Below are 23,887 nucleotides of genomic sequence, written 5' to 3' on the forward strand. Positions count from 1 at the left end.
AATTCTACAGATGGCTGCTACTCAATTCCATCCTTAGAACCATACTTCTTGTACTTTGTCTAAACAGCAACCCAACAACTCACTCAACCCATGCAGGTCTTAAAGGCAGACCCCAGAAAGCAGATCTTTTACTGATATTTATTGATTAGAGTTGAAATGTCATCTTGAAATAGAAAGGATATTTTTTAATAAAAGAAAACTACCCCTATTGCAGAAGACATTAGTGAGTCCGGAATTGGTTCCTTCTGGTGGGTTCTTGGTCTCACTGACTTCAAACATGAAGCCATGGACCCTCGCAGTGAGTGTTACAGTTCTTAAAGATGGTGTGTCCGGAGTTTGTTCCTTCAGATGTTCAGACGTGTCTGGAGTTTCTTCCTTCCAGTGGGTTCGTGGTCTGGCTGACTTCAGGAGTGAAGCCACAGACCTTCACAGTGAGTGTTTACAGCTCATAAAGGTAGTGCGGACCCAGAGTGAGCAGCAGCAAGATTTATTGTGAAGAGTGAAACAACAAAGCTTCCACAAGGTGGAAGGGGACCCTAGCAGGTGGCCGCAGCTGGCTGGGGTGGCCAGTTTTTATTCCCTTATTTGGCCCTGCCCACATCCTGCTGATTGGTCCATTTTACAGAGCACTGATTGGTCCATTTTTACAGAGTGCTGATTGGTGCATTTAAAAACCTTTAGTTAGACACAGAGCGCTGATTGGTGTTTACAATCCTTTAGCTAGACAGAAAAGTTCTCCAAGTCCCCACCTGACCCAGAAAGTCCAGCTGGCTTCACCTCTCATTAGGATAAAAGGACATGTGGTCACCTTTACTGTTAAGTACCCAGAATAAGAACACAGATAGTAGGTTAAACAGAAAAAACCTACAAGACTGTGAATGTTGTTTCTTATTTGTAAAGACAGGAGCATGACAAAGGCAATGGGAATGTTAAGTGCCCTTGTGTTAAAACAGTGACCAAAATTAGTCATAACAAAATGAAGTTCAACTAAGGATTCTTAAATGGGTCTAAACAGATTCAGTACCATGGCTAACATTAGTGGAACAATTTTTAAAGAGACACCTATTAAAGAACAGTTAGTGACTAAACACTTTTTCACCAAATAAACTACTTTTTCTCTCTTCTTCTCTTATCTAAACATAGGCACTCCTGAAAAATATCTCTTCCTTTATTTAACAGCCTTAACTGGAAGTAGCCTAGAAGAAAGAATTAAGCAACTATTTATTTCTCATAATATGCTATACTTTGAGAGAGGACATTAATTATCCATGACCAACACTGGTTTCCTCAAAACACACACACACACACGCACACACACAGAGAGAGAGAAAGAGAGAGAGAGACAGAGACAGAGAGAGAGAGAGAGAGAGATTGCTGATAATCTGTCTGTAATCTGTCTGTACTCTTGTGGCTACCCCAATGACAAGAGTTATAAAAACAGCTCCCTTTGTAACAGTGCCATCTGTAGTTACTGAATGATAGTACCCATGTCTTTGGCATGTTGAGCTAACAAAGCCTACCCCCAAGAAGAGACGAAATGCAGCAGAAAATAGTATGGAATATACTGGGAACTCAGATCCAAAAGTTCTTCTTAACTAGAGTCCATTCACCACCTTTCAGGAATTATCAAATCTCCTGAAATGGTCAACAAAATTTTGTGTGAATACATTTTGCTGGGAAGAATACTCACAGCTTAAATTCAGGAATTTGCACACATTTTTTCTAAAGGGTCAGATCACATTTTAGGCTTTGTGGGCCACATGCTCTCTGCTATAACTGCTCAACTCTACCACTGCAATTCAAAGGGAGTCACAGGGAATAGTAAATTAATGGATGTGTCTATGTTCCAATAAAACTTTTATTTACAAAAACAGGGTGGTGGCTGGATTTGCCCCAAGGCCATGGTTTGCCAACCCTAACACACTCTTAGTCATTTGCTTGCATAAATCAAGGATTCTAAAGTCCAAGTCTAATTCCTGAGTAATTTTAATATCCATTTGAATACCTCAAAAACAAATTCAATCTTCCTTGGCCTACTCAATTCTGATGACTTGTTACAAGATATTTCAGCAGTGCCAACTATGGCTAATTCTGCCACTATGATGAATGGTCATAATATGCTTCTAAAATCCTGAACTCTCAATATTTACTGATTTCACAAATATTTATCACCAAATATGTTTTAGGCTCTAGATATCACACTTACTGGCCACACAACCTCCTATCTTGCAGTTTTTTGAATTCTTAAATTTTCAATATCCTAAACTTGAACCACTCTCTCAGCATAATCCTGAGTGTCCTTTTGTTGAATCTACAATGAAGTGCTTTTATTCCAAAATAACCTCCCCCGTTCTCCCCCACAGTCACCGTAGTCCATCCAAATACCTAGGCTCCTGAATAAGACTCAATAATGGATATGAACATGCAGAATGATGGTTTCTACAAATTTACATTTTGTAGCCCGTAATACTTCCATAATTCTTCCAGTAATGTTTCTCTCACAACCATCAACAGCTGTTCTATGTCTTTACAATTCTACTGAAGGCCCTATCCCAATATCTCCCAATACAAAACTAGGAAATGTCTCTGCTAATAGATGGAGGCATTATTTATTTCCTATCTAAAGCTACCACTTGTAAAAATAGCTGCATATGAGCTCATTCTTATCCCTTCCATTCCCAGTGCAAAAGTACTCCAGCCAGACGCGGTGGCTCACACCTGTAATCCCAGCGCTTTGGGAGGCCAAGGTGGGTGGATCATTTGAGGTCAGGAGTTTGAGACCAGCCTGGCCAACATGATGAAACCTCGTCTCTAATAAAAATACAAAAATCAGCCAGGCATGGTGGTGGGCGCCTGTAATCCCAGCTACTTGGAAGGCTGAGGCAGGAGAATTGCTAGAACCGAGGAGACAGAGGTTGCAGTGAGCAGAGATCACGCCACTGTGCGACAGAGTGAGACTCCATCTCAAAAAAAAAAAAAAAAAAAGTATTCCCTCCTCCTACCCAAAAGCTAACTCCTGCTCTTTGTTTGATCACAATCCCTAACAACTCCTCAAGGACTTTCATCATTACTTAATATGTTTGGTTTTTACAGAACTGCATTAGTTTTCTATTGCTCTGTAACAAATTACCAAAAACCTAGGGACTTAGTACACCCCCGATTTATTACCTAACAGCTGCGTAGGTCAGAAGTCTGGCACAACGTAGCTAGATTCTCTGCTCAGGATCTCACAGACTGAAATCAGGATGTTAGTAGAACTGTACTATTTTCTAGAGGTTCTGGGAAATAATCTGCTTCTAAGTTTATTCTGGTTGCTGGCACAATACAAGTTCCTTGTGGTTGTAGAACTGTGATCCCTATTTGCTTGCTGCCTGTCAGCTGGGGCTACTCTTAGCTTTCTAGACACTATGTGCAATCTCCATTAGATGCAACATGAGAAAGATTCTCCTTTGCTGACCCTGAAGATGGAGGGAACTATGTGGCAAGGAATGCATTAGGAATGCTGACCTAGTAGCGTGCAGTCTTACTGACACCCTGATTTCAGTCTGTAAGACCCTCAGCAGAGAAATGTAGCCACATTGTGACAGACTTCTGACCTAAACAGCTGTTAGGTAATAAATTGGGGGTGTCCTAAGTCCCTGGTTTTTGGTAATTTGTTACAGAGCAATGGAAAATTAATGCAGTTCTGTAAAAAACAAACATATTAAGTAATGATGAAAGCCAAACCCACAAATCTTTGCAAAACAACCTGTTCTTTATCTATAGCTGTTGTTTAACTTGTTAAGGAGCAACACTCTTAAGTTTCCTAGAGATCACCTGGTTTGGTTAAGAAGATCTGTGAGGCACACCCTTAATTTCTTGGAAGAGTCCAGTGTGACTGAATACTCTCATCTTTTGATCTTTCTGAAGTTATTATACAGCCACATCCCTGGCTTTCTCCATACCATGCTTTCAGAAGTTATTGCTATATGTTAGCATCCTTTGTCATCTCGATAGGCTAAAAATTAACTAAATCATCTAGTCTTGGTTCCATTTTAACAAAACTTCCCTTGGTTTTCTCATATTTTACTATAAGGTGCAAGAAGAAACCAGGCAGCACCTTCAACATTTTGCTTAGAAATCTCCTTGCCTATATATTCAAATTCATCATTCACAAGTTCTGGTTTCATCTTCAAAACCAGCAGCAGAGAATCTCCCTGACATCAAGTCCCTCCTACACTTAGAATACCTTTTGCCAGGAAGAGCCCAACTGCTTTTAAGTGCTCACCTGATAAGGCTGGATCCACTGAAGACAATTTTCTTTCTTAAAGTCCATTGTGTCACACAATGTAATCATAGGAGTGACTAGCCCATTATACTTATAGTTCAAAACTACATTCAAGGAGAAGTGCAGGGACTCTTAGGAGCCATCTTAGAATTCACCCTACAACAAGAGCTTTGGGTGTAGCAATTCTGAAACTACTTTCCACGTACTGTAACACTGAACAAATGAGTAAATATAATTATAATGTTAAAAGCCACGTTCTTCACTGTTGGAGAAGTGAATTACGAATATGGAACGGGAAAAGGCTAGAAAGTTGGATTAGAATTAGATGTATCCAAATGAACTCATAATTTTTTACTTATTTTAATTTTTGGAATGGTTTATCTCCCTCCTAGCTTTGTCTTTTGAGGCTAGAAGCAATGACAACCAACAGCAATGAATATATCCAGAGTACCAAATCTTAATTTCTAAATTGACTTCCCTGTTGAATGAAGCCATGGATCACTAGAAAAGTAGGTAGGATCAAATTAGGGAAAGTATAAGATGACCCTGGAACATCTTGTTGTGCCAAAATGTAAGAAAGTACTCCGAAAATGATGGGGACATGTCAAAAGGGCAGAAACCAATGTTAAGAAGTTTCTATTAAAGTTTCTGTAAATATTTAGAAAATGTAAAGAAATAAAATGTACTTCAAATCATTCAATTTTTTAGTTATATCTATTATTAAAACCTTAAGTTAACAGTTTTCTTTTGCTCAAGAAAACAAAAATAAACCCAGAACAGTTATTTTAATAAAAATTAAATATTTTAAGTTCTTAAGAGAAAGTATTCACCAGTAAAAAGACCTGACTAATATATTTCATCTCCAAATAATAAGTGCCATTTTTTTGGAATAGCTGGGTATCAGAATGACTACACGTACTATTCAAAAATAAATAAAACATCTGAAAACTCTTCTAACTTCCATGACTAAGATCCACTAATGGAGATATCTCCCACTAAAATGTCCAAGCATTCTGAGGTATCCTGAACCTGCTTTCTCCACCTTAGTCATGTAATTTAAAAATAAATGGCAAAGAATTGCTTTCATGTTGAAAAGAAAAAGAGTTGAAGACAATCCTGGAGAAAGGCACTTAACAATATCAGCTCTAGATGAACTGATAAAAGAAAGCTTATGGGGGACTTCAAGATGGCTAACTAGAAGCACCAGACACTCACCTCCTCTACAAAGAAAAGCTTAATGAGTAGATAATCACACTTCAAATACAGCATCAAAGAGAGAATGTTGGAATTCAGCAGAGAAGTGACAGGCACTGAAGAAAGCAAGGCACAGAGCCCAGCCAGGACCAGCTGGGAGCCCTAAGAGGCTCCTCAGTGTGGGGAAAAGGTGAGTAAAAGATTCCCAGCATCCAGATTCTCCCTGTAGATACCTGCAATCCTAGCCATAGCACAGTCCCTTAACCCTGACAAGCTGAGACTGGTATAAACAAGCTTCTAAAGAGGAAGCTCACAATAGGTTCCACGCACACCTGGAAACCCAAGCACCTGCAGCATGGCACGAATTTGAGAGCCCAGACCCCACCAGTCTGTTTTCTTTCTGGGGCCAAACAGTACCTGCATCTCCACATCCCTGGAGGCCCCATGACATCCCCTCATACCCACTGAGAGGGTTGTAGCACATGACACCAGTTGGACCCAGCAGAGCAGCAATATCCCCAGCACTCTGGATCACACAGCATCCAGTACACTGAAGAAAGGACAATGCAAAGCTCTGTGGATGCTGCCTCAAGGACAAAGGGAGCCAAAGCCCAGACCCACCTGCCTCAGGTCACTGCCACTGAGAGTAACCTTGCCCACCCACCCCCGGCAGCAAAGCCCCAGCACACCCGCACATGCTCTAAGGGCAGGCTCTCCCTGCCTGCTGCTGCAGCCAGGGACCAGAGCCTAAGAATCACCTGCCTGGGGCAGGTACCACAGACAGCAACCCTGCTACCCACAACAGCAGCACTGTGGTACATGTGCCTTGAGGACAGGCTCACCCTAGCCAATGCAGCCAATGCCACAGGGAATAGGGGAAGTGGAGACAAAGCATGTGCTCTCCAGAGACTGAGATGTATCTGCCTGGGATGGCTACCACTGGCATCAATCTCCCTCACCACCAACCCCACCACCTCTGTCATTGAGCCTTCCCCTTAGCAGAGCTGTTCATTTCCACATGCCCTGAGGACAGACTCTCCCTGCCTACTACTGCTGCTGCAACCACCACCCAAGGACACTATCCAGGACATGGTGATCACCCTGCCCTGCCCAACACAGCCTGCATTTGTGCACAACATCAGAGGCCTTAAGGACAAGCTCACAAGGCCTGGCACCAGCAACCCCAGTGCTCTCTATCACACTGCCCAGGGGCCTATGGATTCCCCTGCACCATCAGTCACCTCAGGCACATGCACATAAAGAGACCAAACAGCCCCAGAATGCCTGCCGCACCATAGCACGCCATCTGAAGGCCTAGGAATTGCCCCCGTCCCACCTACCACAGCCTATACCCATTTGGACCATCAGGAGGACCTGATGACAGCCCCAAAATGCCTGACACTGGGGGGAAGGGGGAGGGATAGCACTGGGAGATATACCTAATGCTAGATGACGAGTTAGTGGGTGCAGCGCACCAGCATGGCACACGTATACATATGTAACTAACCTGCACATTGTGCACATGTACCCTAAAACTTAAAGTATAATAATAAAAAAAAAAAAGCCTGACACTGTCACCCCCTGAGTGCCCTACCACACCACCCTAGACCTGACAATGTCACCCCAACCAAGTGCCCTACCACACCACCCTACCATATAGCCTAGGATTGCTGTGCCCCAATGGTCACTCCAAGCAGGAGTGTGTACTACCAGATGGCATAATAACAGGCCAGAAAACCTACTGCCAGTGCCTAAGCATGCCATCTAAAGGCCTGGGGGTTCACCCTGCCCAGTCTACCACTGCTTATATCTATCTACACCCCCTAGGGGCTGGAGGACAAGGTTGCTCAGCCTGCCACCACCACCAAACCTGGCACCCAGCTATGTGTACCACCTGGGGGTCTGAAGACCAGGCTGCCCAGTCTGTCACAGCCACCACTAACATCAGTGTGTGCTACCTGGAAGCCCAGGTGTTGCCCTGCCACTATACTGCCATCACCAACACCATGCACAATGCTCGGGGGCCCAACCCACCCACTCAACTCACCACTGCCACTACTGGCACCTCAAAAAGCCACCTGGAGGCCCAAATATCAGCCTGTCTGAACCTACTAACACCAGTGCTCATATACTGTGCGCAAGGGCCCAAGAACAGGGACATTCAGCCCAACATTGCCACCACTGGGGCCAGAAGACTGGCCCACCTGGCATTGCCACACCTAATTAAACCTCACCACAGCCTCCACTAACAAATTCACCTAAGCCTCTGAGGAAAACACACACACCACTGACAGGGTTTAAAGCCAAAGAAGTCATATGGAGACTACACTACTACACACATCCAGAATCAATGCTGAAGTGCCCTACCTAACCAACACCACAGATACATCTACAGGAAAAAGTATTCCTCTATGAAAGCCAATCCAAAAAACTGGAAGAAGTAACTGTTACAAGAGTTGCACAGATAACAATGTAAGAACACAAGAAACACAAAAAAGCAAGGAAAAGTGACACCTCCAAGGGAACACAATAATTCTCCACCAACAGATTCCAGTGAAAAGAAAATATGAAATGTCTGAAAAAAATTCGAAATCGTAGTCTAAAAGAAGCTCAGTGATATACAAGAGAACACAGATAAACAATACAAAGGAACCAGAAAAACAATTCAGGATATGAATGAGAATTCACCAAAGATAAATAAATTACAAAAACAAAATCTTAGAATAATTCAATAAACGAAATAAAAAATACAACTGAAAGCTTCAACAAGAGACTAGATCAAGCACAAGAAAGAATTTCAGAACTTGAAGACAGGTCTTTCCAAACAGCCCAGTTAGACAAAAAAAAAAAAAAAAAGTAAAGAACAAAAAAGAATAAAGAAAGCCTACATAATGTATGGGACACCATAAAGCAACCAAATATCTGAATTTTGGGTGTTCCAGGAGGTGAAGAGATCAATGGCATAGAAAACCTATTTAATAAAATAATCGTTGAAAACTTTTCAAGTCTAACAGGAGACTTAGACATACAGATACAAGAAGGTAGGAGATTCCCATATAGATACAACCCAAAAAGGTCTTTTTAGTGGCACATTATAGTCAGATTGTCAAAAGTCAAAGACAAAGAGGAAATTCTAATAACAGAAAAAAAAAAAACTCTAGTCACATATAAGACCACACCCATCAGACTTAACAGTGGATTCCTCAGCACAAACCTTATAGGCCAGAAGAGAATGAAATGATATTGTCAAAGTGCTGAAAGGAAAAAAAAAAAAAAAAAAAAAAAAAAGCCACCCAAGACAAGTACACTCAGCAGTTATAATGAAAGAGAAATAAAGTCTTTCTCAGGCAAACAAAAGCAGGAAATTCATCACCACTAGGCCAGGCCTACAAGAAATGTTTAAAGGAGTCCTATACCTGGAGGCAAAAGAATAACAACTATGGGCTGGATGCGGTGGCTCATGCCTGTAATCCCAGAACTTTGGGAGGCCTAGGCAGGCAGATCACGAGGTCAGGAGCTCAAGACCAGACTGGCCAACATGGTGAAATCCCGAATCTACTAAAAATACAAAAATTAGCCGGGTGTGGTGGTACGTACCTGTAGTCCCAGCTACTCGGGAGGCTGAGGCAGGGGAATCACTTGTACCCGGGAGGAGGAGATTGCAGTGAGCTGAGATCGCACCACTGCACTCTAGCCTGGTGACAGAACCAGACACCCTCTCAAAAAAAAAAAAATATATATATATATATTTATATATACATACCCATATATAAAATGATATAAAGAATAGAGATACAAATTTAATAATATAACAATTTAACAATATAATTAGGAGGGCCTGCTTACATATGAAGTATATAATATTTTATCATGATAGATTAGATATATTATTAATAAATTGCTTCCTTTAACACCCTATTCATTGAATTTTCCAGTAAACTACAATTACTAATTACTCCTGAAATCAGAAAAGAGGTTAAAAAGATTTTATAACAGTATCCTATGAAATCTACTACTTTCAAGTAATAGTAGTTGAATTACCAAAACCCATCACTCAAGCCAATGACTACAATTAAGATATCAGTAACATTTCCTAGATAAACAAAGTCAATTAATTATATTTGCATCTGGGAAATGGAGAAAGTACATATAAGCCATGATTTTGAAGTCAAAAGAGAGAGAATATTTGGCAAGGAGGGGTGAGTTATAGTATGTAATTATAACATATAGTAGTTTTTTGTATGCTGGTAACTAATTTTAATTTCCTACACTTTTATGTAGATTTCTGTTATTCTTGTCCTACTTTCCTAATCATCTTTCTATATGGATGACTACATAAGCCTGAGAATACCAAAAGAGACAGACACAGAACCAATTGGATTCCTTTCTTCTTGAAGCTTCTGCACAGCAAAAGAAACTCTCAACAGAGGGAACAGACAACCTACAGAATGGGAGAAATTTTTGCAACAATGCATGTGACAAAGATCTAATGTCCAACACTGATAAGGAACTTAAACAAATTTACAAGAAAAAAAAAATCTCATTAGAAAGTGGGCAAAGAACATAAACAGACACTTCAAAAGAAGACACATGCGGCCAACAAGCATACGAAAAAAAGCTCAATATCACTGATCATTAGAGAAATGCAAATCAAAACCACAATGGCATACCATCTCACACCAGTCAGAATGGTTATTATTAAAAAGTCAAGGCCGGGCATGGTGGCTCACGCCTATAATCCCAGCACTTTAGGAGGCCAAGGCAGGCGGATCACATGAGGTCAGGAGTTTGAGACCAGCCTGGACAACCTGGCGAAACCCCGTCTCTACTAAAAATACAAAAATTAGCCCAGCGTGGTGGCGGGCGCCTGTAATCCCGGCTACTCAGGATGCTGAGGCAGGAGAATCACTTGAACCCAGGAGACAGAGGTTGTAGTGAGCCGAGATCATGCCACTGCACTCTCCAGCTTAGGTGACAGAGCGAGACTCTGTCTCAAAAAAAAAAAAATTATATTTGAATTTTGTTTAAATCGCTAACACATACTGGGCATTCAATAACAAAAGAAAGGACATGAGATTGTGATCCTTATGAGGGTTTGAGAGGCACTTCACTAGGGTTCAACATAGAGCAGTCTGAAACATACTGTAATAATTTAATCCAATGGCTCATCTACAGCACCTAAAAAGATTACAGCAGATTCTCATTATTCAGTGTAGTTACGGTCTAGAAAGTTCCATGAACGAATAAAAAGTTAGGTTTCAGCAAGCTACTGGTCACATTTTTGTAAACTTACCAACACCTACTTTTGTTGTATGTGTGCTTATTTAATATATATTGTTGGCCAGGCACAGTGGCTAACGCCTGTAACCCTAGCACTTTGGGAAGCCAAGGCAGGCGGATCACTTGAGGTCTGCAGTTCGAGACCAGCCTGGCCAACGTGGTGAAACCCCGTCTCTACTAAAAATACAAAAAAAAAAAAAAAAAAAAAAATTAGCCAGGCATGGTGGTGCATGCCTGTAGTCTTAGCTACTCGGGAGGCTAAGGCAGGGGACTCGCTTGAACCCAAGAGGCAGAGGTTGCAGTGAGCCAAGACTGCACCACTGCACTCCAGCCTGAGCAACAGAGTGAGATTCTATCTCAAAAATAATAATAATAATAATTAAATGAATGAATAAATAAATAATATATATTGTTCATTCATTAACATTGAACTCACAGCCAATGGCACTACAGCACTCACGCCTGAATGAAGTTTATTTAATGCATCTATTTTCTCTGTAAGGCACATCACAGACTTCTTGGACTTGTGAATGCTAAGCAGCACTTCAGCACTATGCTTGGGGGTTAATTTAAATGGCAAAACAACCAACAAACAGTACAAAAATAGGAAAAGCATGGCATTAAATAGACCACAAAAAGGATACCTGACTATTGTATGAGAGCTGAAAAAGAAGGCAGAATATCACCTTGTTCAAACTCAAATTCTTTGACACTCTATGCAAACACATGACTATGAAAGTGCTGTGAGTACTGATTTTGGGGTTACAAAAAATAGTAGGTGAGTTCACAAATACAAAAGCTGAAAACAAGGAGGATCGACTGTATCTTCGTAGACAATCTAATCTCATAGAAGATTTCAATTCAGACAAAAATCATGAGAGTTACTGTATTACAAAAGGGCACTAGATGGGGGAAAAGAGTAAAAATCAGAATTAAAACAAACGTTCAAAATTCTGCATCAACCATATCCAGTTACACTTTGTTTGTGGCAGACGACATTATTGTTCCCAACTCATCACCCCTCCCTATATCTACAACCTTTCCCCAAGACAATGCAGTTCCTCCTGCTAGAGATCAGGTATATTTATCTATACTATCAATGTTAGCCATGGACAAGGTATGTGCTTTGGCTGACTGAATGTTAGTGGACATGATAGAAGCAATGGCTTAAAATGTACTTCCAGAACTGGAGTTTCCTTGTGATTCTATCACTGTGACAAAAACACATCCTCAGGTAGTCCACTGATCCAAGGGGGAACACACACACAGAAAACATACCTAGACTCTATCTGCAGCTTGCAGCCTCACCAAGCCAAGAACAGTCAACTCACAGATATGTTAGCAAAAATAAATGTGTTTCATACCTTAAGTTTTATATAATTATTGACCTGTAGTTAACTGATATATAATATACTTTAATCTTAAAATATCATTATCCCATTAAAAATATTTACATTAAAAACTGAGACCTCACCCTCTCCCTCTCCCCACGGTCTCCCTCTCCCTCTCTTTCCACGGTCTCCCTCTGATGCCAAGCCGAAGCTGGACTGTACTGCTGCCATCTCGACTCAATGCAACCTCCCTGCCTGATTCTCCTGCCTCAGCCTGCCGAGTGCCTGCGATTGCAAGCGTGCGCCGCCACGCCTGACTGGTTTTCATATTTTTTTGGTGGAGACAGGGTTTCGCTGTGTTGGCCGGGCTGGTCTCCAGCTCCTAACCGCGAGTGATCTGCCAGCCTCGGCCTCCCGAGGTGCCGGGATTGCAGACAGAGTCTCATTCACTCAGTGCTCAATGTTGCCCAGGCTGGAGTGCAGTGGCGTGATCTCGGCTAGCTACAACCGCCACCTCCCAGCCGCCTGCCTTGGCCTCCCAAAGTGCCGAGATTACAGCCTCTGCCCGGCCGCCACCCCGTCTGGGAAGTAAGGAGCGTCTCTGCCTGGCCGCCCATCGTCTGGGATGTGAGGAGCCCCTCTGCCCGGCTGCCCAGTCTGGGAAGTGAGGAGCGCCTCTTCCCGGCCGCCATCCCGTCTAGGAAGTGAGGAGCGTCTCTGCCCGGCCGCCCATTGTCTGAGATGTGGGGAGCGCCTCTGCCCCGCCGCCCCGTCTGGGATGTGAGGAGCGCCTCTGCCTGGCCGCGACCCCGTCTGTGAGGTGAGGAGCATCTCTGCCCAGCCGCCCCGTCTGAGAAGTGAGGAGCCCCTCCACCCGGCAGCCGCCCCGTCTGAGAAGTGAGGAGCCCCTCCGCCCGGCAGCCGCCCCATCTGAGAAGTGAGGAGCCCCTCCGCCCAGCAGCCGCCCCATCTGGGAAGTGAGGAGCGTCTCCGCCCGGCAGCCAACCCGTCCAGGAGGGAGGTGGGGGGTCAGCCCCCACCTGGCCAGCCGCCCCGTCTGGGAGGGAGGTGGGGGGTCAGCCCCCACCCGGCCAGCCGCCCCATCTGGGAGGGAGGTGAGGGGTCAGCCCCCGCCCGGCCAGCCGCCCCATCCGGGAGGGAGGTGGGGGGTCAGCCCCTGCTCGGCCAGCCGCCCCGTCCGGGAGGGAGGTGGGGGGCACCTCCTCCCGGCCGCCGCTCCGTCTGGGAGGTGGGGGGTGCCTCTGCCTGGCCACCCCTTCTGGGAAGTGAGGAGCCCCTCTGCCCGGCCACCACCCCGTCTGGGAGGTGTACCCAACAGCTCATTGAGAACAGGCCATGATGACGATGGCGGTTTTGTGGAATAGAAAAGGGGGAAAGGTGGGGGAAAGATAGAGAAATCAGATGGTTGCTGTGTCTGTGTAGAAAGAAGTAGACATGGGAGACTTCATTTTGTTCTGTACTAAGAAAAATTCTTCTGCTTTGGGATGCTATTGATCTATGACCTTACCCCCAATCCTGTGCTCTCTGAAACATGTGCTGTGTCCACTCAGGGTTAAATGGATTAAGGGCGGTGCAAGATGTGCTTTGTTAAACAGATGCTTGAAGGCAGCATGCTCCTTAAGAGTCATCACCACTCCCTAATCTCAAGTACCCAGGGACCAAACACTGCGGAAGGCCGCAGGGTCCTCTGCCTAGGAAAACCAGAGACCTTTGTTCACTTGTTTATCTGCTGATCTTCCCTCCACTATTGTCCTATGACCCTGCCAAATCCCCCTCTGCGAGAAACACCCAAGAATGATCAATTAAAAAAAAAAAAAAAAAACTGAGACCACTTTCTTTCCTTTTTTTTTTTTTTAATTAAGAGACAGGGTGTCTCAACGTTGCCCAAGCTGTAGTTCAGTGGCTAGCGGCTATTCACAAGCATGATCATCACACACTACCTCAAACTCCTGGGATCAAGCAATCCTCCTGCCTCAGCCTTCCAAGTAGCTGGGACTATAAGTGTGTACCACAGCATGTCAGCTCTCTCTCTCCTTCTTGACCTAAAGCCTAGCATAAAATTAGCTAAGTAGAATGTTTCCAAAGATGCCTGCATCAGTATCTCCCATCCCACATAATTTCTGTTTGATTTTGCCATTCACCCATATAATGGTGGGATCTACCTTCCCTCCTTGCAAATTTGAGCTGGCCCTCTGATCCTATCTAAGATCTGAAGCCAGATATTAAGGTACTTAATTAATTTCCATGTTTGTCCTCCATGCAACCTAGCAATCAAGCAAGAAGTCAAAACCTACTGATATAGTTTGGATGTGTCCCCACCCAAATCTCACCTTGCATTGTAATAATTCCCACGTGTCAAGGGTGGGGCCAGGTGCAGATAACTGAATCATGGGGACGGTTCCCCCCATACTGTTCTCATGGTACTGAATAAGTCTCATGAGATCTGATGGTTTTATAAATGGGAGTTCCCCTGCACATGCTCTCTCCTGCCTGCTGCTATGTGAGACATGCTTTTGCATCTCCTTGCCTTCCACCATGATTGTGAGGCCTCCCCAGCCATGCAGAACTGTGAGTCTATTCAACCTCTTTCCTTTATAAATTACCCAGTCTCAGGTATGTCTTTATTTGCAGTGTGAGAACAGACTAATACAATAAGTTGATACCAGTAGAGTGGGGTGCTGCTGTAAAGATACCCGAAAATGTGGAAGCAACTTTGGAACTGGGTAACAGGGAGAGGCTGGAACAGTTTGGAAGGCTCAGAAGAGGATAGGAAAATGTGGGAAAGTTTGGAACTTCCTAGAGACTTGTTGAATGGCTTTGACCAAAATGTTAATAGTGATATGGACAATAAGGTCCAGGCAGAGGTGGTCTCAGATGGAGATGAGGAATTTGTTGGGAAATGGAGTAAAGTCACTCTTACTATGCAAAGACACTGGAGGCATTGTGCCCCTGTATTAGAAAAGGGCATAAGATAGGCGGGAAAGAGTGAAATAAGAATTTTTTTCTAGAGTTCCCTAGAGATCTGTGGAACTTTGAACTTGACAGAGACGATTTAAGGTATCTGCCAGAAGAAATTTCTAAGCAGCAAAGCATTCGAGAAGAAGCAGAGCATAAAAGTTCAGAAAATTTGTAGCCTGATGATGCAACAGAAAAGAAAAATCTATTTTCTGAGGAAACTGGGTTGTAGAAATTTGCATAAGCAATGAGGAGCCAAATGTTAATCACCAAGACAATGGGGCAAATGTCTCCAGGGCATGTTAGAGACCCTCACAGCAGACCCTCCCATCACAGGCCTGGAGGCTTAGAAGGAAAAAATGGTTTTGTGGGTCCAGAACCCCCTGTGTGCAGCCTAGGAACTTGGTGCCCTACATCCCAGCTGCTCCTGCCATAGGTAAAAGGGGCCAAGATACACCTCAGGCCATGGCTTCAGAGGGTGCAAGTCCCAAACCTTTCAGGTTCTAGGTGGTGTTAAGCCTGCAGATGCACAGAAGTCAAGAATTAAGGTTCGTGAACCTCCGCCTAGATTTCAGAAGATGTATGAAAATGCCTGGAAATCCAGGCAAAAGTTTGCTGCAGGGAGCGGGAGGCCCTCATGGATAACCTCTGGTAGGGCAGTGTCAAAGGGAAATATGGGGTTGGAGCCCCCACACAGAGTCCCCACTGGGGTACTGCCAAGCAGAGCTGTGAGAAAACGGCCACCATCCTCCAGACCCCAGAATGGTAGATCCACTGACTGCTTGCACTGTGTGCCTGGAAAAGCTGCCGACACTCAATGCAGCCAGAAGGGGGGCTGTACCCTGCAAAGCCACAGGGATGGGGCTGCCCAAGACCCTGGGAACCCACTTCTTGCATCACCTGGATGTGACACATGGAGTCAAAGGAGGTCATTTTGGAGCTTTAAGATTTGCCTGCTGGGTTTTGGACTTGCATGGGGCCTGTAGCTCTTTCGCTTTAGCCAATTTCTCTCATTTGAAACAAGTGTACTTACCCAAAGCCTGTATCCCTGTTTATCTAGAAAGTAACTAACTTGCTTTTGATTTTACAGGCTCATAGGTGGAAGGGACTTGCCTTGTCTTAGATGAGACTTTGGACTATGGAATTTTGAGTTAATGCTGAAATAAGAGTTTGGGGGACTTTGGGGAAGGCATGATTGGTTTTGAAATGTGAGGACATGAGATTTCGGAGGGGCCGAGGCAGAATTATATGGTTTGGCTGTGTCCCCACCCAAATCTCATCTAGAATTGTAACAATTCCCATGTGTCAAGGGCGGAGCCAGGTGGAGATAATTGAATCATGGAGGCAGTTTCCCCCATGCTGTTCTCATGGTAGTGAATAAGTCTCATGAGATCTGATGGTTTTATAAATGGGAGTTCCCCTGCACATGCTCTCTCCTGCCTGCCGCCATGTAAGACACGACTTTGCACCTCCTTGCCTTCCACCATGATTGTGAGGCCTCTCCAGCCATGCAGAACTGTGAAACAATTAACCTCTTTCCTTTATAAATTATCCAGTCTCAAATAGGTCATTATTAGCAGCATGAGAACAGACTAATACACCTAAGACTACCACACTGTGAAAAGACCCAAACTAGACATGTGGCAAGAGAAAAAGACAGAGAGCCAGAGAGCCAGCAAGAAGGGAAGGGGTGGGGTAGAAGTAAGGAAGAGGCAAAGACACAGAGAGATGCCATGGAGCAGGACACTGACTGCAAACCATCTGGGCCCCTTTTGTATCTTACAGCGATCCTAGTGCTCCAGCTGATACTGTATGAAGCAGAACCACCCAATCAATCCACATGATTGTGAGAACAAATAAATTGCTATTGTTTTATGACACTAACTTTTGGGGAAAATTATTACATGATAACTCAAATAGTTGTTAATAAATGTGTGCTGAATTAATTCATTAAAATATTCTGTTTAATGCTTACCTTGGTGTTGGCCATGTCCACAATATACTGGTCTCCTTTTATACATTCCATTACTTCAAAACCATCTCTGTCAATCACCTTGGCCTGAGAGCTTCCAGATACAACAAGAATCATGTCTCCTGTGTTACTATACTGTAATGACTTGATCTGATGGCTGTACAAAAAGAAAAGTTGGTAAGATACTAAGCACAATGTTTATAATTTTACTACATTAAGTATTGCCAGAAAAAAAAATGTTACACAAATGGACAAATTGATAATTCCACAAAATCAGGAACATCAACCTCAAATGGGTTCTAAATACCCACTGGCGGCTGGGCAAGGTAGCTCATGCCTAAGATCCCAAAACTTTGGGAGGCCAAGGCAGATGGATCACCTGAGGTCAGGAGTTCAAAATCAGCCTGACCAACATGGTGAAACCCCATCTCTAATAAAAATACAAAAAATTAGCCAGGCATGGTGATGGGCACCTGTAATCTCAGCTACTTGGGAGGCTGAGGCAGGAGAACTGCTTGAACCTGGGAGGCAGAAGTTGCAGTGAGCCAAGATCACGTCATTGCACTCCAGCCTGGGCAACAAGAGCAAAACTCTGTCACCAGAAAAAAAAAAAAACAACAACCACCACCACCAACCAACCAACCACTGGCTATTCTGGTAGCTCTCTCTTCCCACTCTCCACTGCAATCTATTAATTACCTCTCTAATTACCTTATATCTCCAACCCAACCAACTCTCCCTCTTTCAGCTGTTAAATCTTCTGGCTCTTTCTCAGAAAACAAGAACTGCCTCAACTTCCTCTCATTATTGTTATAAACTTATCTTTACCTGAACTTTCTTCCTCCTCCTCTTTCATTACAATGGTAGAAATGAACCTCTTCCAGTCCATGGGAAATCATACTTATATCCTGGATCTCATCTCTCCCAGTCTCCTCAGGAACTTCTACTATCTTCTCTCTCTCATCCCCTTCACAGCTAAGCTGTTTGAACAAGTTTTCAAGCCTCCTCATCTCCTCCTTTAGTTCTTTAGCACTACAATACCTTTCCACCCTCACCATTCCACTAAAACTGATCTTGATCTTGCCATTGTGGCTGTAGTGAATACAGTGGTGTGCTACCCAGAACTCCCCCTTCAGAAGTGAAGTGCTCATTCTCCCAGCTTCTGGGATTTTGCCTACTGATGGCTAATAACTGAACCCTCAGGAATTTCCCTGAGTTGCAACTCCCTCACCAAAGGTTATGCTATTATACCACCCCAAAACAGCCCACATTCAATGACTGGTCAATATGCAGTAAAATAGTCCATTCCTGAAATATCTCAGAGGGGTTATTTTAGCTTCAGATCTCCCTGTGGAACAGTTGTTGCTGCTATGGCAACTACATGGCAATTCAATTTCCCCATCTTCCCAATGCTGTTTCCCTTGTACCCTCTCTCACAGGGATTGACCCCAAAACACTCCCCAATATAAACTTCTGACATGCAAATACAGACATTCCAAAGTGTGTTTTTGGGAAACCTGACCTGGGAGAGTTGATACCAAAAGTGGCCCTATGAAGTTTTGACTCCAAATGAGAATCTGATGCTGTATCAACCACAAACTGGCTAGCAATGAGAAACCCATTACTGGTGGCACACAGTCCCTAACATGCCACAGTAGGGCAACCACAATTGCTGAAACTTTTGTTGGTGAAAGAGAAGCCATGGCAGGTGCAATATTTCAGGCATTTGTGAAGTACAGAGAAGTAATTAAAAGGACTAGGAATTCGATAGCTGTTGCTAAGAGCAGTCGATGCAACAGAGAAAAACAACAAAAGGCTGAGAGTGACAAATCACCAACTAAAGACTATAGCGTGAAAGCCAGATAGTCTCTTTGGCAGCATATAAAGACTGGGTTATTGGTCTTGATCAGATAAGTGGTATGCAGTCATTGATCTCATGAAGCATGTTTTTCTGCCCCTATTAAGGAGGACTAAAAGCAGCTGACAGTCACATCCAACTAACAACAGCATACATTTAAATGCCTGAATCAAGGCTATTATTAATTTTCCAGCCTTTAGAGTCCCAGGGGATATGGGCAATCCAAAGAAATTCATGTTGATCCATGGTCTAAATATCATATTAACTCAATCAGGTGAGCAAGAAGTAGCACATACACTGGTAAGATACAACCTTTCCAGAAAATAAGAGAGAAACCCTATAAAAGAACAGGAGATTGAGACAAGGAGATGAGGAGAAGATCTCCTTGTCTCATGTAGATAGACATATGAAAGGGGACAAGTATGAAGCTTTTTGTGTCACAAGTTAATCCCAGAAAGCATCAACCACAAAAGAGGCAATGAATAACCATGCAAAGTGACTTGGCCAGTTTGGCTGTGACTGTTAACACAATAGGCTTGTAAATGAAATCAGTCATGGTGGCATGAATAGAAGTTGTAGATGAGCCCAACAGCAACTCTTAACTTGACCTAACTGTTGTTGCTGCTGAAGATCCAACCTGCCAACTATGGTGAGCCCTTCCTCCCAAAATCAATACTAAGCTAATAAGTAAGTAAAATATATTATATGAAAAAATGGTAATAAGTATGTGGGGGAAATAAAGCTAGGAAGGTAAGAGGACAGGGATAAATATTTTAAATAGGGAGGTCAAGAAATAAGTGAGTAGCTAGAATTACAGAATCACTTAAAGTAAAGGCAAAATAAAGATGTTTTCAGAAAAACTAAAACTAACAGAATTTGTCAACAGTCGACTTGCTTTAAAAGAGATACTACACAGAATTCTCCAGGTAGAAAGAAAATGATCCCTAATAAAAGCACAGAGTATGGCATGAAGAATAACAGAAAGGGAGAATATACAAGTAAATGAATGAATAAGTTATGAATACTGACTGCATAAAATAACAATACCACCTGAATGGTTTAAAATGCATATACCAATATGTAAAAGTACAGAGGACCCTTGAACAACAAAGGTTTGAACTGCACGGGTTCACTTTTACACTGATTTTTCTCAACCACATGCAGATCAAAAATACAGTATTCTGCCAGGGACAGTGGCTCGTACTCATAATCCCAGCTATGCAATGAGCTATGATCGCGTCACTACACTCCAGCCTATGTGACAGAGCAAGACCCAATCTCTTAAAAAAAGAAGAAAAGGCCAGGCACAGTGGCTCACGCCACAGTTTGGGAGGCCAAGGCAGGTGGATCACGAGGTTGAGATCGAGACCATCCTGGCTAACATGGTGAAACCCCGTCTCTACTAAAAATACAAAAAATTAGCCAGGTGTGGTGACATGCACCTGTAGTCCCAGCTACTTGGGAGGCTGAGGCAGGAGAACCGCTTGATCTCAGGAGGCGGAAGTTGCAGTGAGTCAAGATTGCTCCACTGCACTCCAGCCTAGGAGACAGAGCGAGACTCCGTCTCAGAAAAAAAAAAAGAAGAAGAAAAAAGAAACAATAAAACATTGTAGATAGTATTCACAATAGTATTCACAGGATGCAAAACTTGCATACACAAAAGGCTGGCTTTTCCCATAGGTGGATTTCTCAGGACCAACTGCAGGACTTGAGTATGCACAAATTTGAATATAGACAGGGATTCTTGCCTATAACAAGGGGACAACTATACGTGAAAACAGCTGCAAAATGGCAGGAGGGAGTAAATGCAGTTACATGTAGTTAATGATCCAAAGTCTTTGTATTGACTGGGAAGTAGTAAAAGTACTAATTTATAATAGACTTTGTTAAGTTGTAATCTTTAGACTAACGACTAAAAGAATAGTAAAAGACAATAAACTAAAAAGCTAACAGAGAAGAGAAAACATAGTATTAAAAATTAATGCAGATCAGGCACGGTGGCTCATGCTATAATCCCAGCACTTTGGGAGGCTGAGGTGAGTGGCTCACCTGAGGTTGGGAATTTGAGACCAGTCTGACAAACATGCAGACACCCCATCTATACTAAAAATGCAAAAAAAAAAAAACATAGCTGGGCATGGTGGTGCATGCCTTTAATTCCAGCTACTCAGGAGGCTGAGGCAGGAGAATTGCTTGAACCCGGGAGGTGGAGGTTGCAGTGAGCCGAGATCACGCCATTGCACTCCAGCCTGGGCAACAAGAGCAAAATGCCATCTCCAAAAAAAAATACGTAATGCAAAAGACAAGACAGTAAAGAGGAAATAAAACAGAATGGACAAATAAAAACAGTGAATAAGATGGATGGTTTACATCCAAATTTATAAGTAATTAAATATAACTAACTTAAAGGTTATAATTAAAAGACAAAGTTTGACAGGATGGATAGAAAACTTCTGCATAAAAAAGACAATTTATTTATATGGAGAGTGTGAATTAAAAGAATGTAAAAACATATTTCACAAAGACTTACTAAAATAAAGCTGGTATATCTTACGAATATCAGGCAGAGTGGCCTTGAAAATCAAGGAATGAAGGCCAGGCGTGGTGGCTCACGCCCATAATTCCAGCACTTTGGGAGGCCAAGGCAGCCGGATCACCTGAGATAGGGAGTTCAAGACCAGCCTGACCAACATGGAGAAACCCCGTCTCTACTAAAAATACAAAAAAAATTAGCTGGGCATGGTGGTGCATGCCTGTAATCCCAGCTACTTGGGAGGCTGAGGCAGGAGAATTGCTTGAACCTGGGAGGTGGAGGTTGTGGTGAGCCAGATTGCGCCATTGCACTCCATCCTGGGCAACAAAAGCGAAACTCCATTTAAAAAACAAAAAAAAAAAAAAAATCAAGGAACAAGGATGGGTACCGTGGCTCACACCTATAATCCCAGCATTTTGGGAGGCCAAGGCAGGTGGATCACTTGAGGCCAGGAGTTCAAGACCAGCCTGGCCAATATAGCGAAACCCCATCTCTACTAAAAATACAAAAAATTAGCCAGGCGTGGTAGCGCACGCTTGTAATCCCAGCTACTCGGGAGGCTCGGGCGTGAAAATCACTGGAATCTGAGAGGTGCAGATTGCGGTGAGCTGAGATCATGCCACTGCACTCCAGCCTGAGCAATAGAGCAAGACTCTGTCCCAAAAAATAAAAATTAAAAAAATAATAAAATAAAGGAACATTACTGGAGATAAAAAGGAAATTTCACCATTATCCTCAGCAAACTAATGCAGAAACAGAAAACCAAATGCTGCATGTTCTCACTTATAAGTGGGAGCTGAATGATGGGAACACATGGACACATGTGGGGGAACAACACACCTAGGGGAACAACACACATTGGGGCCTGGGTGGCAGGGGGAGAGCATGTGGAAGAATAGCTAATGGATGCTGGGCTTAATACCTAGGTGATGGGTTAATCGGTGCAGCAAACCACTATGGCACACATTTACCTATGTAACAAACCTGCACATCCTGCACATGTAGCCCCGGAACTTAAAATAAAAGTTGAAGATTAAAAAAAAGAATAATAACAAATGGGGAAATCTACCAGGCAGATACAATAATTCTAAGTGTGCTCATGCCTAGTGACATTCCTCCAAATACATAAAGCAAAAAATTACAAAACTAAAAGGAGAAACAGGCAAATCTACAATCACACTCGGAGATTTCAACATCTCTTTTCCAGTAACTGATACTACCAGCCAATTTTTGAAGAGCAATAAGGATAGAGAAGATTAGAACAACAAAATTAATAAACTAATTTACCTATGTTGGATCCACAACAAAAAATGCAGTCAAGTATACAAATAATGTTTAAAAAATTGACATATGCAAATCTGTAAATCAAGTCTCAATAAATGTCAAAAACCTAAAATCATATAGCATATGTTCTCTAATCCTAATGGAACTGTTACAAATAAATTCTCAAAAATAATCTGAAAACCACTGAATGTTTGAAAATAAAGCAAGATACCTATAAGTAATCCTTAGATCAAAGAAAAAAACACAATACAAATTAGAAAATGTTAACTGAATGATAATGAAAATACAATGAATTAGAACTTGTGACATATAGCTAAAGTAGAAAATTTAGTATTTAGTAGAAAATTTACGGAGTTAAATGCATATATTACAAAAAAATGTTTTAATCAATGATCTAAACATATGTTTCCAAAAGCTGGAAACAGCAAACTATATCTATCTCTCATGAACACAGATAGAAAATGTTCCAAACAAAATATAGCAGATGGAATCCAGCAATATATATATAAAAGGAAAAGATATCACAATCATGTAAAATGTACTCCAGGAAGACAAGACAGGTTTAATATTCAAGTCAATTCATGTGACTTTCTAAAAATCCAGCATAAAGGAAGAAAAGTAATTCAGGTATCTGATAAAACATATCAAAAGACAACATTAAGAATATAAGGCCAGGCGCGGTGGCTCAAGCCTGTAATCCCAGCACGTTGGGAGGCAGAGGCGGGCAGATCACCTGAGCTCAGGAGCTCGAGACCAGCCTGGCTAACATGGTGAAACCCTGTTTCTACTAAAAATACAAAAAATTAGCTGGGCGTGATGGCACACACCTGTAATCCAGCTACTCAGGAGGCTGAGGCAGGAGAATCGCTTGAACCCAGGAGGCAGAGGTTACAGTGAGCCGAGATCATGCCATTGCACTCCAGCTTGGGCAACAAGAGCGAAACTCAGTCTCAAAAAAAAAAGAATATGAATACACCAAGCTACAGAGTAGGAGAAAATATTTGTAATGCAAAGGATTATTGCTGTGTGTACGTGTATCTCCTAAAATACACTGATTAAAAAAAAAAGAATAAAAAGACCAACAACCCACTAAAAGTGTAAAAAGATAGATACTTAACAAAATATATTCAAGTGCTCTATAAAAACATTAAAAGGTGCTTCACATCATTAATCATTTATGAAATGCAAAAAC

The 23,887-nt window shown here is 42.6% G+C and overlaps 1 protein-coding gene across 2 annotated transcripts in view; it reads right to left on the reverse strand.

Moving 5' to 3' along the window:
- The window catches only part of WDR70 (WD repeat domain 70), a 365,950-nt gene that overhangs the window by 253,414 nt on the left and 88,649 nt on the right, over positions 1 to 23,887 (reverse strand). For both annotated transcript variants that reach the window (XM_054684042.2, NM_001280169.1), the window contains 1 exon segment: positions 17,024 to 17,177. In XM_054684042.2, coding sequence (XP_054540017.1) covers positions 17,024 to 17,177 — 154 coding nt within the window.

The sequence above is a fragment of the Pan troglodytes genome, chromosome 4, assembly GCF_028858775.2.
Source record: "Pan troglodytes isolate AG18354 chromosome 4, NHGRI_mPanTro3-v2.0_pri, whole genome shotgun sequence".
Classification (NCBI taxonomy): domain Eukaryota; kingdom Metazoa; phylum Chordata; class Mammalia; order Primates; family Hominidae; genus Pan; species Pan troglodytes.